Below are 14020 nucleotides of genomic sequence, written 5' to 3' on the forward strand. Positions count from 1 at the left end.
CAGAAAATACAAGGCTAAGTTATCATGGCAAAGTCTTGGGAAACCAGAAGTCCCGAGTTGCTAATTTCCATTTGGATCGTGCTGAGCAGCAGATGTGATTGGAACTGCAGTGTACAGAAGAGTGGAGCGGAGGGGAATTATGCAATTCCACCTCCTTTCTTTCTTGGTGCAAGAAGAAAAGTTCCATCCAATCCTTGGGAGCTCTCTGGGAGAGGGCATTTCCAAATGCCAGATTCAGCGGTAGGGGGCATCCTGGGGAAACCCAAAGTACAGCAAAAAAGAGCAAAATTCTCTGAGAAGGGGAGAGGGAAGGAAAGGGGAGCTGACAATATTCATCATCCAGCAGAGGTAAGGGACTCTAGAAAGCATTTTCGATATGCTACCAAGCAGCTGTTCATCATAGGTTAAGGGTCTGTGAAAGAAAGGAAAAATCCCATACACACTTCAAGGACAAAATGAGCAACCACCATCTCTTGGTGGATTTACCTTTGCATTTATGAGTTTGTTGACTTGCTTTTTGATGCCATCTGTGAAATTTTCAAAGGTTGGGTCTGCAACATATGCAAAGGAGTGGCTCTCATTTTTTACAACCAAATGGTAATGATCCATTAGAATAATAGTGGTAATGTTGTAGTTTTCTGGATCTTCCAGTATTGGTGGGGAAGAAAAAATCACTGTGGTTTCATTAAGTCTTGTAACAGATCTTCCATGAAACTATAAAAAATGAGACAAGAAGAACGTGCATATTAGAGTTTGGTTCCTGTACCTAACGGTTGATAACTTTACACTGTAGAAATAAAAAGACTGGAGTTGTATCCTCCATACAGCAAAAAATAACACAGTATGAGGTACTTGCTGAAAAGAAAAAAAAATGCTGATGGGAACAAATTATTGGTTAATTATATTCTAGCAGCTGCCCCCTGAAAAAAACTTAGCTCACTTTCCATTGCCTCCAAATTCTGTGACTCTGGACTACACTGGACTGATATCATTAAATTGGTCTAAGATTAAGAAGTTAATGTGGCAGGCTTAATCCAGACCATCTTCTGTACTATTAAGTTTCTCAAGTAGATTCCTTTCTACTGACATTGTAGAATACCTTTCTGAAATTCAAGGCAATTATTAAGTGAATTTCTGAAAAAAATTGCCAGTTGTAAATCACCCACACAAGGTAACAACTCTGTTGATCTGTCCCCTACCTCACTCACAATTACACAAATGTTCACAGAATCACAGAATCGTCTAGGTTGGAAGAGACCTCCAAGATCACCTAGTCCAACCTCTGACCTAACACTAACAAGTCCTCCACTAAACCATATCACTAAGGGCTACATCTAAACGTCTTTTAAAGACCTCCAGGGATGGTGACTCAACCACTTCCCTGGGCAGCCCATTCCAATGCCTAACAACCCTTTCGGTAAAGTTTTTCCTAATATCCAACCTAAACCTCCCCTGGCGCAACTTTCGCCCATTCCCCCTCGTCCTGTCACCAGGCACATGGGAGAACAGACCAACCTCCACCTCGCTACCGCCTCCTTTAAGGTAGCTATGGAGAGCGATAAGGTCACCCCTGAGCCTCCTCTTCTCCAGGCTGAACAATCCCAGCTCCCTCAGCCGCTCCTCGTAAGACTTGTTCTCATATACTTACGCTAGAAACTCCTTCAGCCATTCAGTAATACCAACCACAGCCAACAACACTAATATGAACCCTTAAAACTTCTATCACCACCTGAGTTTCTCACTTTGAGAAATCAAATGCAATTTGGTAGCTTCTTCCCTACATTTTTGATACGACTACATAAAAGGAAGCAAAACAAAAGATTATGAAAGAGTTTCTAGTCTTAACCAAGAGTATGTACTATATGTAATGCAGATTTAGGCTAACGTGTTGAATTGATGCTAAGCATACAAGAGGAGAGGTGGTAAGATATGTTGATAAATAATGTCAAGAATGCTAAACAGAGTTTAAGATTGTCCTGGGGTTTAAGGTAAGCAAGATAATTACATCTTGCAGTTTACAGCCTGTAAAATGTAGGCAGTTTTCCTCTTAACATTCTTAAAGGAGAGTGTTTTGATGGACCCAAACCCAGCTGGCTTTGGCATACATAAGTTGAATCACGCATATAATACAAGAAATGTACATTATCAACTCTATATGATACTAATTATTTTTGATGTTAATCACAAGACAGTCTTAAATTGAAAAGCTAGCTTTAAAAAAAGCCTTAAAACACATTCTTGCAGGACGATTGCTTTTAAGTTCTCAGTCTTTGCAATAAACTGCAATCTTCATTAGAAGAGTGGAAAATTGAGACCAATTGGTAATGTCAGTTCTTAGCATTACATGCAAGAAGTGTTTTTTTTTTTTTTTAATTTTTAACCTTTATTTATCTTGCACGTCTTTTTTTGGGATCATGCTGTAAGTGGAATGTGCTTGAAGCAAGAAAGAAAAGTAGAAGACTGTTTGTTGAGGTGTGAGAAAATAAAAGACTGACAGTGCAAAGCCAAGTACTCAACATTGTCTGGATTTAGGTCCTGTTTCAGACAAATTGCTAAACTTTGCAGGGGAGGAGAAGGAGGAAGACAAAGTAAAATTATACCACTTTCAAATTCTCAAATATATCCAGTTCACCATTTAAAGCTTAGTTCTTCTATCCTTATTCATATTGAATGAAAATAATTTTGAAGCAGAAGGTTACAAGGTGCAAGTAAATCTAAGTCAGGATGGCAGGAGTAGGCTCCTCTTACATGGAGACCCACAAGACTGTTCAAATCTCATTCCACCTCAATCCCAGTGAATTCAGGTGGGCAAACTTTTCATTGCATTTTTTGAATATATTATATGTTATGCATCCAGTATGATGTCTTTTTTTTTTTTTTTTTTGGAAAAAAGAAAATTACCCTTTTGAGACTTGCTTTCCCTGCTTCTGGACGCTCTGCATATACCATCAGTGAGAAACTCTGGATGAGCTCAAACCCAGTTCCAGTTACTGTGATGTTTCTCCCTCCACTGAAAGGCAAAATTAAAAAAATAAGTCAATTCACTGGCAAAATACTACAGCCATATACTTTATCCTGCATGCTACTACTTCTACTGAAAACAGTTATGTAATGCCTATAGGACACTTAGATATCCTGCAGAAAGATTTTCTGTTAAAGTTATCAATGACAACAGTATTTAAAAGCAGCAATGTCTACTTCATACTAGTCTTAAAATAGCAGAATAAAGAAGTGCAAATCACTGCCAGTATCTGTGGCTTTTCATTGACGCCTATTTTTATGTGCTTTACTTCTCCAACGTTTTTGTTATGATCAGTCCACCTAGCATGCACACAGACAAAGGTGGGTATATTTTCCACAGATCTGTAGGAACCTGGCTTCTCTATTCCCTTTCATTTGCAACATATTGTTTAAAAGAGAATGCATTCACATAAGAAGAAGAATGCATGTAAGTGGCCAGTGGGAACTGAAGTCATCTAAGTAACACAGATTTAGAAGGATAGCTATCCTCAAAGCAATCCATTATACTAAGGTTCAGTTTATAAAGAGGAAAAAAAAACACTAACAACAAAAAAAAAAGCCTTTTAAATACCCTGGAGTAAATCACTAGTGATCTACCAAAAAACCTCCAGGCCCCCAAACAACCCAAGCAAAAAAACAAATGCAAGTATTAAAAACAAATCCTATTTTACATAAATGATTACTCCATATTCAAGAAGGCAAGTACCAATTCCTCCAGGAGAAGTCACAGTCAATTTATTTTCAACATCCTATTTTTAAGGTCATGATCTTACACTTCTTTTTGCTGAAAGAGGGTGGAAACATCTTAACCGCTCTCTCTGCCAACTGCACCCACTAGGCAGAATGATCAGAATATTAGGGAACAACAGAGACCAGCATGGGGAAAGTTAACAAGCTTGTCCCTGAGCCAGTCACAGAATTACTCTCAGAACCAGAGGTATGACAAAAGGACATTTATACAGATGATTTGCCATTTTGCTACAAGTAGAGGAGTGGCACACATTTCTTTGGTTTCACAATTGATACTATGTGAGCATTTTTCCAGAAGGAATGCTGTTTCGAATGAACAGCTGCCAGCTGGGGTGTTAAGTGAGTGCCACTGTAGGAGAAACAACTCCTTTTAAGAGACTTACTGATCCCTGATCTAGATTTCCTAAAGATACGTTTTTTCCTCATGGGACAAAAAGATGATAAGCCATAGCTTTCCCCTGTTTCCAGCCTACTTATTAAAAGCTGACCAGGAGAACTGCTAGAAACATTTTGGCTAGAAACCTTTTATATCACTTTCAGATGATGATCTTTCCTTTAGAGAGGGGAAGGATTTGTACATAATGCAAAGGTCATGTTGTTTGACATCATGCCGAAATGCTTCAAATCTCTTTCTTTGAAACATGCTTATTTAAAAGAAGCTCATTACCTTTATTGATTTCAGTATATAGCTTTGGAATGGTGATTAAAATTTGGAGGTAAACAGAATACTTTCAACATCAGCCGTGGTTAAGAAAGTTCGCAAACTCTATGTATCTAAATTTGAGCATGGGTAGACTATGGCAGTTTTTATATCAAACAGTTCTATACAGAGGAAAAGCTATAACATATTTTGACCCAATTGTAAATGAAGCTATGAGAAACATTTCATTACCTGCTGAAGCTATTTACTGGCAGGAACTTGGTGACAGTAGGATTCTCACTGTATGAAAATTGCCCTGGTACATTAATTACTGTTTCCCCGTAGAGCAATGTGACTTTAACAGCTTCAACTTTGCTATTACGTCCTGTAACGCAAACGATCTCGTCTCCAAAGTCAGTGCTAGATTGGAGAAGAAAAAGAAAAGGAAACATATTCAGCTACTAACATTACTCTGATTTGTATTCGTTACAGCAGTACCCCATAACAAAAACAAGCAAACAAAAAAGAACTCTGAGCTCTATTTTCTGCTCTGCACTGAATAATTACATGAGGAGACAACACTTTCTCTAGATCATTTAGAGCCTTTAACAGGATATGAAAAAGAATAGTGTACAGACACAAGAACAATGCGATGTCAGCACATTTCAGCTCATTCCACTTTTGGGGGGAGAATAGGGCAGCAACTAATAAAGGGAACAAGAAGTGAGAGAAACAAGTCAAGGGGCACCAGAGGATTAAAATTTTATATGGAACCACACAGGAGATGTTGAGTGAGAGCATGGCTGGATTTGGAGCAGCCGGTCACGTGGAGAGAGCTGAAACTGGAAAAACTCTTTGGACAACTGACTCCTCTGACTTTGGTAATTTTTGTAGCTGCTTCCTCCAGCTGAAGCCTCTCAGTGAGTTTCTGTTTGAACATTATGTGCAGAGCCACATTGCATGGCATGAGTCTCTACGAGACAGACAACAGACCTGTATAATTTCTAAAGGTCAGAAAAGGTTGGTACTTTTTTAGGGTACAACTCTGTACTATTAGTTACTCAGGGTACGTACACATTGCAAGGCTGGCTACCGACTAAAACACGAACATCCTTCTTGGAACCAGTTTCCAGGTTGGTACCAGTGATGGTAAGTGTGGTTCCACCTGCTTGTGGACCACTTTCAGGTCTTATTCCAGATGGATGAGGTTCCTGCAAAGAGGAGATGGTGAAAACTAATTTAGAAAATTAAAATAAAGTTTACACCAGTATTAATTGGTATAATAGATAATAGTGGTTTAATATCATTACCCAAAAGATAATAAATTAAAATAATGAAGGACAAGTCTTCTCAAATAAAACAAAGTCTTTCATTATTCATGGTGAGTGAAGGAAGAAGTAATGTGATGTGAATGTACACATTTTTTCCATACTTTACTTTATGAGGCTTTATATGGATTTAAGTTACCTACTGGCAAGATGCACAGTTAGCTGCTATTAAGTTTGTGTGAGCTTCCTGTTGGACTTCCTGTTTTCATACTTATTTTAAGATTTCTCTCTTCCTTATGGCTGAGTCTACTTTCACCCTTCCTTACCCCTTCCTATATTCTCTGTCAGTGACAGGAGAGACGGAGCGAGTTTTTCAGAACTGGTACTGAACAGAATGAATATTAAGGTCCCATTTATCTCATAAGATTCTTAATTGCTGTGGAAGATTATTATCCCTTTCTTGAGCAATGAGCTTGCAGAGAAAAGATATCAGAAAATAATAAACTTTTCTTTATACACCTAGAACATTGGAGAGGATTTCCTAAAATCAATTGGAACAAGCAGATATGTTTCAAATTGTCACGAAATTTGTCAGAAATTTAAAATTTCTCAACTAAGTTCACTCTTTTTTTTCTCAATTCAGTCCTTGTTTCCATGACTGTATTACCCCAGACATGACAAATTCTGTAAATCAATAGTGAGGGCTTTTCATGAACAGTGCAATTTAATTACTTCATTGCTAAGTAGTCCCTACTCCCAGTTGAGAAAAGCATTACTATTCAGGACAACATGGCCACTACTGAGTCAAGAGCATGAATGAAGTCATGTAAGCCACGTGAGATCGGTCGGCCTTGCTTCCGCACACATTGCCTGCCAACTTGCTCAAATGAGTGGACAATGATGGAGTCCAGCCTTGGGGCTATTGCATATGGGAACATACAGGCTGGTTGACAGCCGGCTGAACATGAGCCATCAGTATGCCCAGGTGGCCAAGGAGGCCAATGGCATCTTGGCCTGCATCAGAGTGTGGCCAGCAGGACTAGGGAACTGACTGTCTCCTTGTATGTGGTACTGGTGAGGCTGCCCCTTGAGTACTGTGTTTAGTTTTGGGCCCCTCACTACAAGGATATTAAGGTGCTCTAGCATGTGCAGAGAAGAGCAATGAAGCTGTTGAGGGAACTAGGAAACAAGACTTATGAGGAGCGACTGAGGGAACTGGCGTTGTTTAGTCTGGAGAAAAAAAGTTTGAGTGGAGACCTTATCACTCTCTACAACTACCTGAAAGGAGGCCTCAGCAAGGAGGGTGTTGGTCTTCTTTCTCAGGTGACAAGTGATAGGACACAAGGAAATGGTCTCAAGTTGAGCTGAGGGGTTGGAGGGGATCATAGAATCATCCAACCTAGATGATTCTATGAATAAAGCAAGGGCAAAGATGTTTGAGAACTTCCCTTACTGATTGGGGTTTACCTGATCACCATCATACTGCACTGATCTCCCACTCTAAGGAGGAAAGGCCATGCTCAGAAAGAGAGTTTGCTTGACTCATCACATAGCAAAAAGCTTTCCCCTACTTTATTTCGCTCATGCACAGACTGCCATCTCTGTGTCAGCTTGCAGCTAGAAAAACAATGGTCCATGAATGTCAGGGAGAAGAGGGAACGACGTACTAGAGTTTGGTCAAAAGCTCAGTGAGCCATTGATGGGTTTCTAACAAGTAGCAGGAAATTGTAAAAAAGCATTCAGTTGACCTCGTGGTTACTTGATAAATTTGTTTTATTAAAGCACTGATATTATAGAAACACAGAGAACTTGTACTTGCTGTGCTTGTTTTATTCTTTCATGTCTGAGCAACTTCCCTCTGAAGGAATGCATCACGGTTCAGCACACTTCACAAATCCACAATGACAACTGTAATTTGCTCTCAAGTCATTGAGCTTTAGGAATATGCTTTAACACTAATTGGGTGTCAATTGCTTTTCTTCCCTGAGAGAAATCTGTTTGTAAACCCTTCACTCCTCAAGATGTACGATGCTACAGCACATGACTGCTCTCATGCACTAACCTTTGATTTCTTTTTAATTTAATACATCACTTGAGTTACAACATTTTATGTAAGGAATCGACTCAAAGTAATTTTTAAGCATGGTTTAAGCAAAAAGGAGCATTGATTCAATATAACAGAATTGACTGAAACTTGCTTACTTAGATCTACATAACTCTGTACATACTCTTCTTTTGATTTAATTGCCTGCTTATTTAACCTAAATTGAAATTGCACGAGAGTAAATAAAAGATTTGAGTGGGTCAGTTTTAAAAGTCACACTTGAAGCTTAAGTTAACACAAGTCTAGACTTGCATTTCACAAGAAAGCTCATTTGTGCTTTTCTGAACCACAATATCGTTGATTAAAAAGATTATTAAGTTGTATTGCTTACAAAAATTTATCAAATCCTTTAAGTTTAACCTTGATAGATATACAGAAAACCATACCTTTTATTAACTCCAGATTAAATCTTGATTGCTACAAAGTGTTAAGAATATTGGACCGTTTTATCATCACCAGTTAAAATCTCCTACAACATTTCCAGAAGCAAATGTTCCCCAAGAACCATTAAAAGAATTAATATGGACAAATTCTTTCTCCCTCAACCTCAGAAAAAAAAATATTTAAAGCTTGTAGCCTTTTCCCTAAATCCTACCTCCACTTAAAGTCAAGCCTTTAGCAAAGACTTAGGAAGTAAAGGTACAAGAAAAGATTTCTGAAGCACCATACCCCACTCTCTGTAACCCTGTAATCTTGGGTGAAAAAAAAAAAAGAAAAAAAAGAAAGGAAGCTTGCTAAGAAGCTTCTGCTAGGCAGCCGTATTCCTTTCTTTCAGCAAAAACGATAAATAATTACACGATTAAAGCTCGACTGGCATATCTGATCAGGAACTTTGGCGGTGCAAAAGCTGGTTCAGTTGCTACCTATCAGTGAATACTGAGCAAGCCACAAACCTGAAGTAGAACCACTGAGAACCATTTTCTGTGGGGGACCTTTTATTGGCAGCCTGCATTTACCTCCCTGTGAACAGGGGTATAGTATCGAGGTAAAAAAATAGCAAAGTTATCTCTGAATAACACAACAGCAACGGGGAAGTAAAGTAAGTACCTGTTCTGTTTTGCACAGATTTTGTTTTTTCCTAGCAAGACTCTGCCTGTTAAAAGTTAAAAAGCTAAATGAGGATGGAGCCAGGCTCTTTTCAGTGGTGTCTGGTGATGAGAAAAGATGCAATGGGAGCAAACTGAAACAGAGGAGGTTCCCTCTGAAGACCAGGAATTACTCCTGTGCTGTGTGAGGGTGACTGAGCACTGGCAGAAGCTGTGGGGTCCCCTCCTTGGAGATCTTCAAAAGCTGCGTGGACGTGGTCCTGGGCAGCCTGCTCTGGGTGGCCCTGCTTGGGCAGGGGGTTGGACAAGGTGGCCTCCAGAGGGCCCTGCCAACCTCAGCCATTCTGTGACTCTGTGTCATTCTGTGAAAACTCAGCTATGCCAAAAAGGAGAATGTGCTATTCACACCTCGGCCCACCTCTATGACACAGGTGCAACACGGAGCCCAGCACATCTCAGCCTCGCTTCAAGTTAATGAAAACCTGAGGCCAAGAATCACTCCGGTAGCTGCTGCAGGTAGCAGCCAAGGAGGAGGTGGAATAGTTACATTTAACCCTTATTTTCTCTTTAATCACTGGTTTTGCAGCAATCTCTCAAAGGGCTATTTTAAAACAGCTTAACTCAAAGTATTCATATTTAACCTATTTAAAGTAATTTTGTAAATACCAAGAGCACTCCAGGGACCAAATAATGTGGACGCCTCATAAAGATGATCTAATAAGGAGAAGCTGAACTGGGCTCTGCATGCAGAGGAATTTTTCAGGATGACTACTAAAACAAAGCATCGTATAGTAACAGTTTGTTACCATAAACTTGTCAGAAAAATGATTTGATTAATTCTTACTTGCTATTTTCAGTATCACAATTTTTTTTTTCCTTTCCCTTTCTCTTAAGGACCTTCCAGAAAAAAATAAGAAGCTTAAATAAACTACCAACAATTTTAACAATTTTAATAACGTCTTTATCGTAAAACCAATGCACTATGAGCAAGCTTTAGTGCTCTCTTAAAATGTTCACGGATGGTGTAAAGCACAAAGCTGTCTTGGCCTACCTGGTAGTCTCTTAGAGTACCAGTAAAGAATAAAATGGGTCATCTAAATGCTTAGCTGGAAAGTATTTTTCAGAAATGCAGTTAGGTAGACAGGACCAGTGGGAGAAGATATTTGCTGAATGTCATTATAAGTTCAAAAAGTACTCTTTGAGTGGTGGAGCAAGCCTCTGAGAAGAATCGTGTTGCCTCAGGAGAAGGCAGCACCTTCCCATGGGTGACATTGCACTCACCCACAGGACGGAGAGGCTCAGACGTTTGTGGGTTGCTAGACCGGGTCTTAACCATACAAATTCCAGCAGAGTTGCAATAAACCCACACCTCTACATTGCTGAACACAACTCTGCATGAGATTTCTTCTCCTTGCAAAAGAAAATGAAGGGAAAAGGGTAAATCCTTCACTGCAAACATCGTTTGAGGGATAATGAAAATGCAGCTTTTAGCAAGATGCAGATACCTCTAATTTGGGCTAAGTCCCAAGCAATACTGAAAATTCAGCCGCTACAAACTGCACTGACAATCTCAGAACCTCAAATGATGTGAGATCAGTGATACCACCTTTTCAAAATCCCTTCAGGGATTTCTTTTCTCCTGCTTTCTTCCCTTTTTCCATTTCAGTTCCTGAATCAGAAGTACTCCTGCCACCATTACAAATACCCCACTTCCATTTTCAGCCCTCTGCACCTCTGTATCTTTGTTCTCTCAGTCAGAACATGCCCAGAGGACATCACACTTTCTGCAGCATCACACCACAGTGTGTACTGAAATTATAATGTTAAGTAGAACATTTGATTATGTGTCCTATATGGAATTTATAGCAGCCTTGTAATAATTCTTCTGGAAAACATCAGCTCTCGTGGAGACTTGGCAATACTTCATTTCTCATGGACACAGTAAAACTTAAACAACCCTACAAACGCTAATTTAACCCTTGTTTTATAATTCCTTAAAGTATAGAGAATCATAATTGACATAGAGTGCAGTCTTGTTCTTATCTTGCTTGAAAACGACAGATGTTCTTTCAAGTCGCAGTGGTCTATACTTCTCCCTTTGTCACTGGACAAGTATCATTCATATTTTCCAGTTATTTAGTGTCTGAGTGAGCATAAATCTTTTCTGCAGTAACAGGTACCTCATATGTGGGTTTTCAGATTGTCTGGTTTTAAAAAGCTTTCTCCAATGCCTGCCAGTTGTTCGGTGGCCTGTCAAGTCAGGTAGGTCACCTCCCAGCAGAGGGAATTCTCACCACCTTATGCTTTGATGATCATGTCCTGTGCTTGTAGGAAGATGATTTGCAGTTTTGGTAAAACATATGCGCATCCACGGCTGTGCTATTTGAGCAGGGATCTCTTCTCAACAGGTGTAGCTCGCTCCCGACAGGTGTAGAATGATTTATCCCAAAGAAATAATTTGATCTCAACGGGATTTCTTACTTGTAGGTTGGAGCAGATTTTAGCTTGTTGGTTGTGGGAAATTGAGCATCTATATATCCTACATACCAACTCACCTTAAATCACAGGTAGGTGTAACAATGCTGAGAGGTCTTGTAATGCACCTGCAACTCAGCTTTTCCATGCTGTACCAGACTGTTGAATGAGTACTCCTGAACGGATGAGCAGGTTTTCCAGAGCTTTGATAACCATTAGGTAGCTTTGGTGGATGGACAGTAATGCTAGGAATAGGTTACCCGGTCTGCCTTTATGACTACAGTCAGTGCCGATCCTGTTGATACAGTTTACCTGAAAGCAGTGGTTTTCTGCTCCAATTTGAAGCAGTGAGACAGTGACAATTTTAAGCAAAATCCTTGCACATTGCTTACAGTATATAACATTCAAACAGAATAAGGTTGTTTGGTAGCAAATTCATTTATTCTCTTTGTAATACAGATGAGTTACTTGCAACTTGGCAAACCCTTACTTGGCACTCACATTACTGTGTACCCCTGCCTCATCCACGCACTGCAGACTGACCTGAGCTTCACAAGCTGTATTTTTGGGCTTTGCCTCACAGTAATGTCGTGCTCTTGCAACAGCCTGTCCTCTGAGGCACTCTGTGCTTTGTCAGCACACAGGTATGAGAGGAAAATGAAGTACCAGCAAAACAGCTTGCACTGGCCCGAGCATGTATATGACTTCATGTTCAGGCCATTTTCCAGTGTCCTGTTTTCTTTGTTGCAGCCAGAAATCTTTCCTTTGCTTTCTGTTTGTATCCTGTGCCTCATACTTACATATTTGTTCTCAGGAATGCTTATATATTTTTCATTGTAGTTCATGCTTTCTGTGTGCTAGAGGGTAAATTATCTCCATGTCTGTTCCACTTATAATCCCATTTAGAAGTGAACTTACTTATTAGCAATGTACACGACTGCTGCTTCTGATAAAACTATTGCAAACCCTCTGAGCACTTGTGTCTGATCTCTTGTATTTTTCATCCTGTTTATTAATCTAGAACGAACTTTTTCTTCTTTAATATTTTATTGCTTGCAGTTGGTCTTTTTGCACGTTTCGGAAGGTGATCTGTTATTTCTTTGTTTCTGATTACTGTGGTATTAAAAGATATTTTTTACAGGCTGAAAATGCTCTTGGAGGGTTCCCAGCATTTTAGATTTCTGCAGTCTGCTGGTGTCAAATCGAAGCACGGCTTTTATCTGGCTAACAGCGGGGTTACTCTTATTCTCCTTTTCTTCCTGCTATCCAGCTTCTTTGCAATTTTCCCATTACAGATACACGGGTGCAACACAGAAGCCTTCCCCCAGCCTCTTTTTCACTCTCTTGACCCGCACTTGGGATCTGATCTGCCACACGGGTTAATGCTCTTTTTCACTTGTTTATTTGCTTTGCAGCTTTTGGTTTACCTTGTTGTGTCAAGCCAACTCACTCCCGGCCCCTTGCACAGTATCCAAGAACAAGAGGAACGTACCCCTATGGAGCACCACTAAGGCTCTGCAGCTCTTCTTTTCCAATTTCTCTGCTTTTGCATTCACCTATCCCCAAGCATGTCCTGAACTTTTTATATTCTGGGGTATGACTCTGTAAATAATGATACTAACTGCTATATTGCTGAGCTATGATAGGAAGTTTCTAGCCCAAAACCTACACCACTGAGATAAAAGTGGTCACCCTTTATCCATCAATAATGCAGAAAATCAAAGAAAGAAACAACCAGTCACTAAGGAGGCTACTGGTAAATCACAAGAGGGGCCAGAAATTCAAAACCAGTTGGAAGGCAACAGAGGAGGGGAGCCTAGCGGAGATGCAAAGAGACCTTGGCATAATGTCTGTGTTTCAGAGGAGAAAAAGCAACCATGCCAGACCACAGGCAGAGACAACTGGGGAGGGAAAAGAGGATGGTGGCAGAGCATATCCCCATGATGCTGTGAGAGATGCCAGCTGCAGCACAAGGGGAAGCCAGCAACAGATGGATGTGCTCAAATGGACATGATGGGCAGCAAATGGCAAAACCCCTTAGCTCTCTCCTGCCAGCTTCTGTAGGCAGTGACCTCCGGGTGGGGGTTTGCCTTTGATGTAAGCACACATCCACTAGTACGAATGTGCTCCTGTGCTTCCACACAAGCAGAGCACAGGGATGCAGTGCCAAGGACCTGATGACAGTGCACGCATACACGTGGGTAAGACTTTCAAAAGTGTAGAGAACATATTATTGCTCTGCCTTTCTCTCATCCGTCCCTTCCCCAGCAAGTATGCTTTCTCTTTCTTCACCCTGATCCCAGCTGCACTAAGTTCTGGCTCTTGAAGCAGGTCTGTAAAACAACTCATTTGTTACCAAAATTATCCACCCCCACCCCATCCAAAGTTGAATTATTCTGCCAACGCTTGCATATAACGCATGCAAAAATTAAAGGCATTAAAAGCATAGTCCATGAAGTGCTGTAGGCACTGGCCACATTCTTGAAGGTCAAAATGTCATCTCATGGCCTACAAAGGTAACCACAGGAGCTAAATTAAGCTTTTGACCAGGGCACACAAACCATTAGGAACTGCTCTTTCCCTCCGCTCCCCTCCTTTCTCAGACTCGGGGGAGCCTGCTGCTTGTTTCTTCAGACAAGCCGCCCCCTCACAGGATGCTCAGGCAGAGAATTTCCATGGTGCACACTTGGCAGCCCGGTGCTCGTGGCGGCAGCTG

At 40.4% G+C, this 14020-nt stretch overlaps 1 protein-coding gene across 9 annotated transcripts in view; it reads right to left on the reverse strand.

The window, feature by feature from the left end:
- The window catches only part of PLXNB2 (plexin B2), a 259864-nt gene that overhangs the window by 28664 nt on the left and 217180 nt on the right, over window positions 1–14020 (reverse strand). For all 9 annotated transcript variants that reach the window (XM_080598192.1, XM_080598197.1, XM_080598189.1 and 6 more), the window contains 4 exons: window positions 5486–5622; window positions 4664–4831; window positions 2902–3010; window positions 487–714 (listed from right to left, as the gene is read on the reverse strand). In XM_080598192.1, coding sequence (XP_080454318.1) covers window positions 487–714; window positions 2902–3010; window positions 4664–4831; window positions 5486–5622 — 642 coding nt within the window. The remainder of the gene's footprint in view (window positions 1–486; window positions 715–2901; window positions 3011–4663; window positions 4832–5485; window positions 5623–14020) is intronic.

Source organism: Anser brachyrhynchus (assembly GCF_964034855.1).
Source record: "Anser brachyrhynchus genome assembly, chromosome: 1".
Lineage (NCBI taxonomy): Eukaryota > Metazoa > Chordata > Aves > Anseriformes > Anatidae > Anser > Anser brachyrhynchus.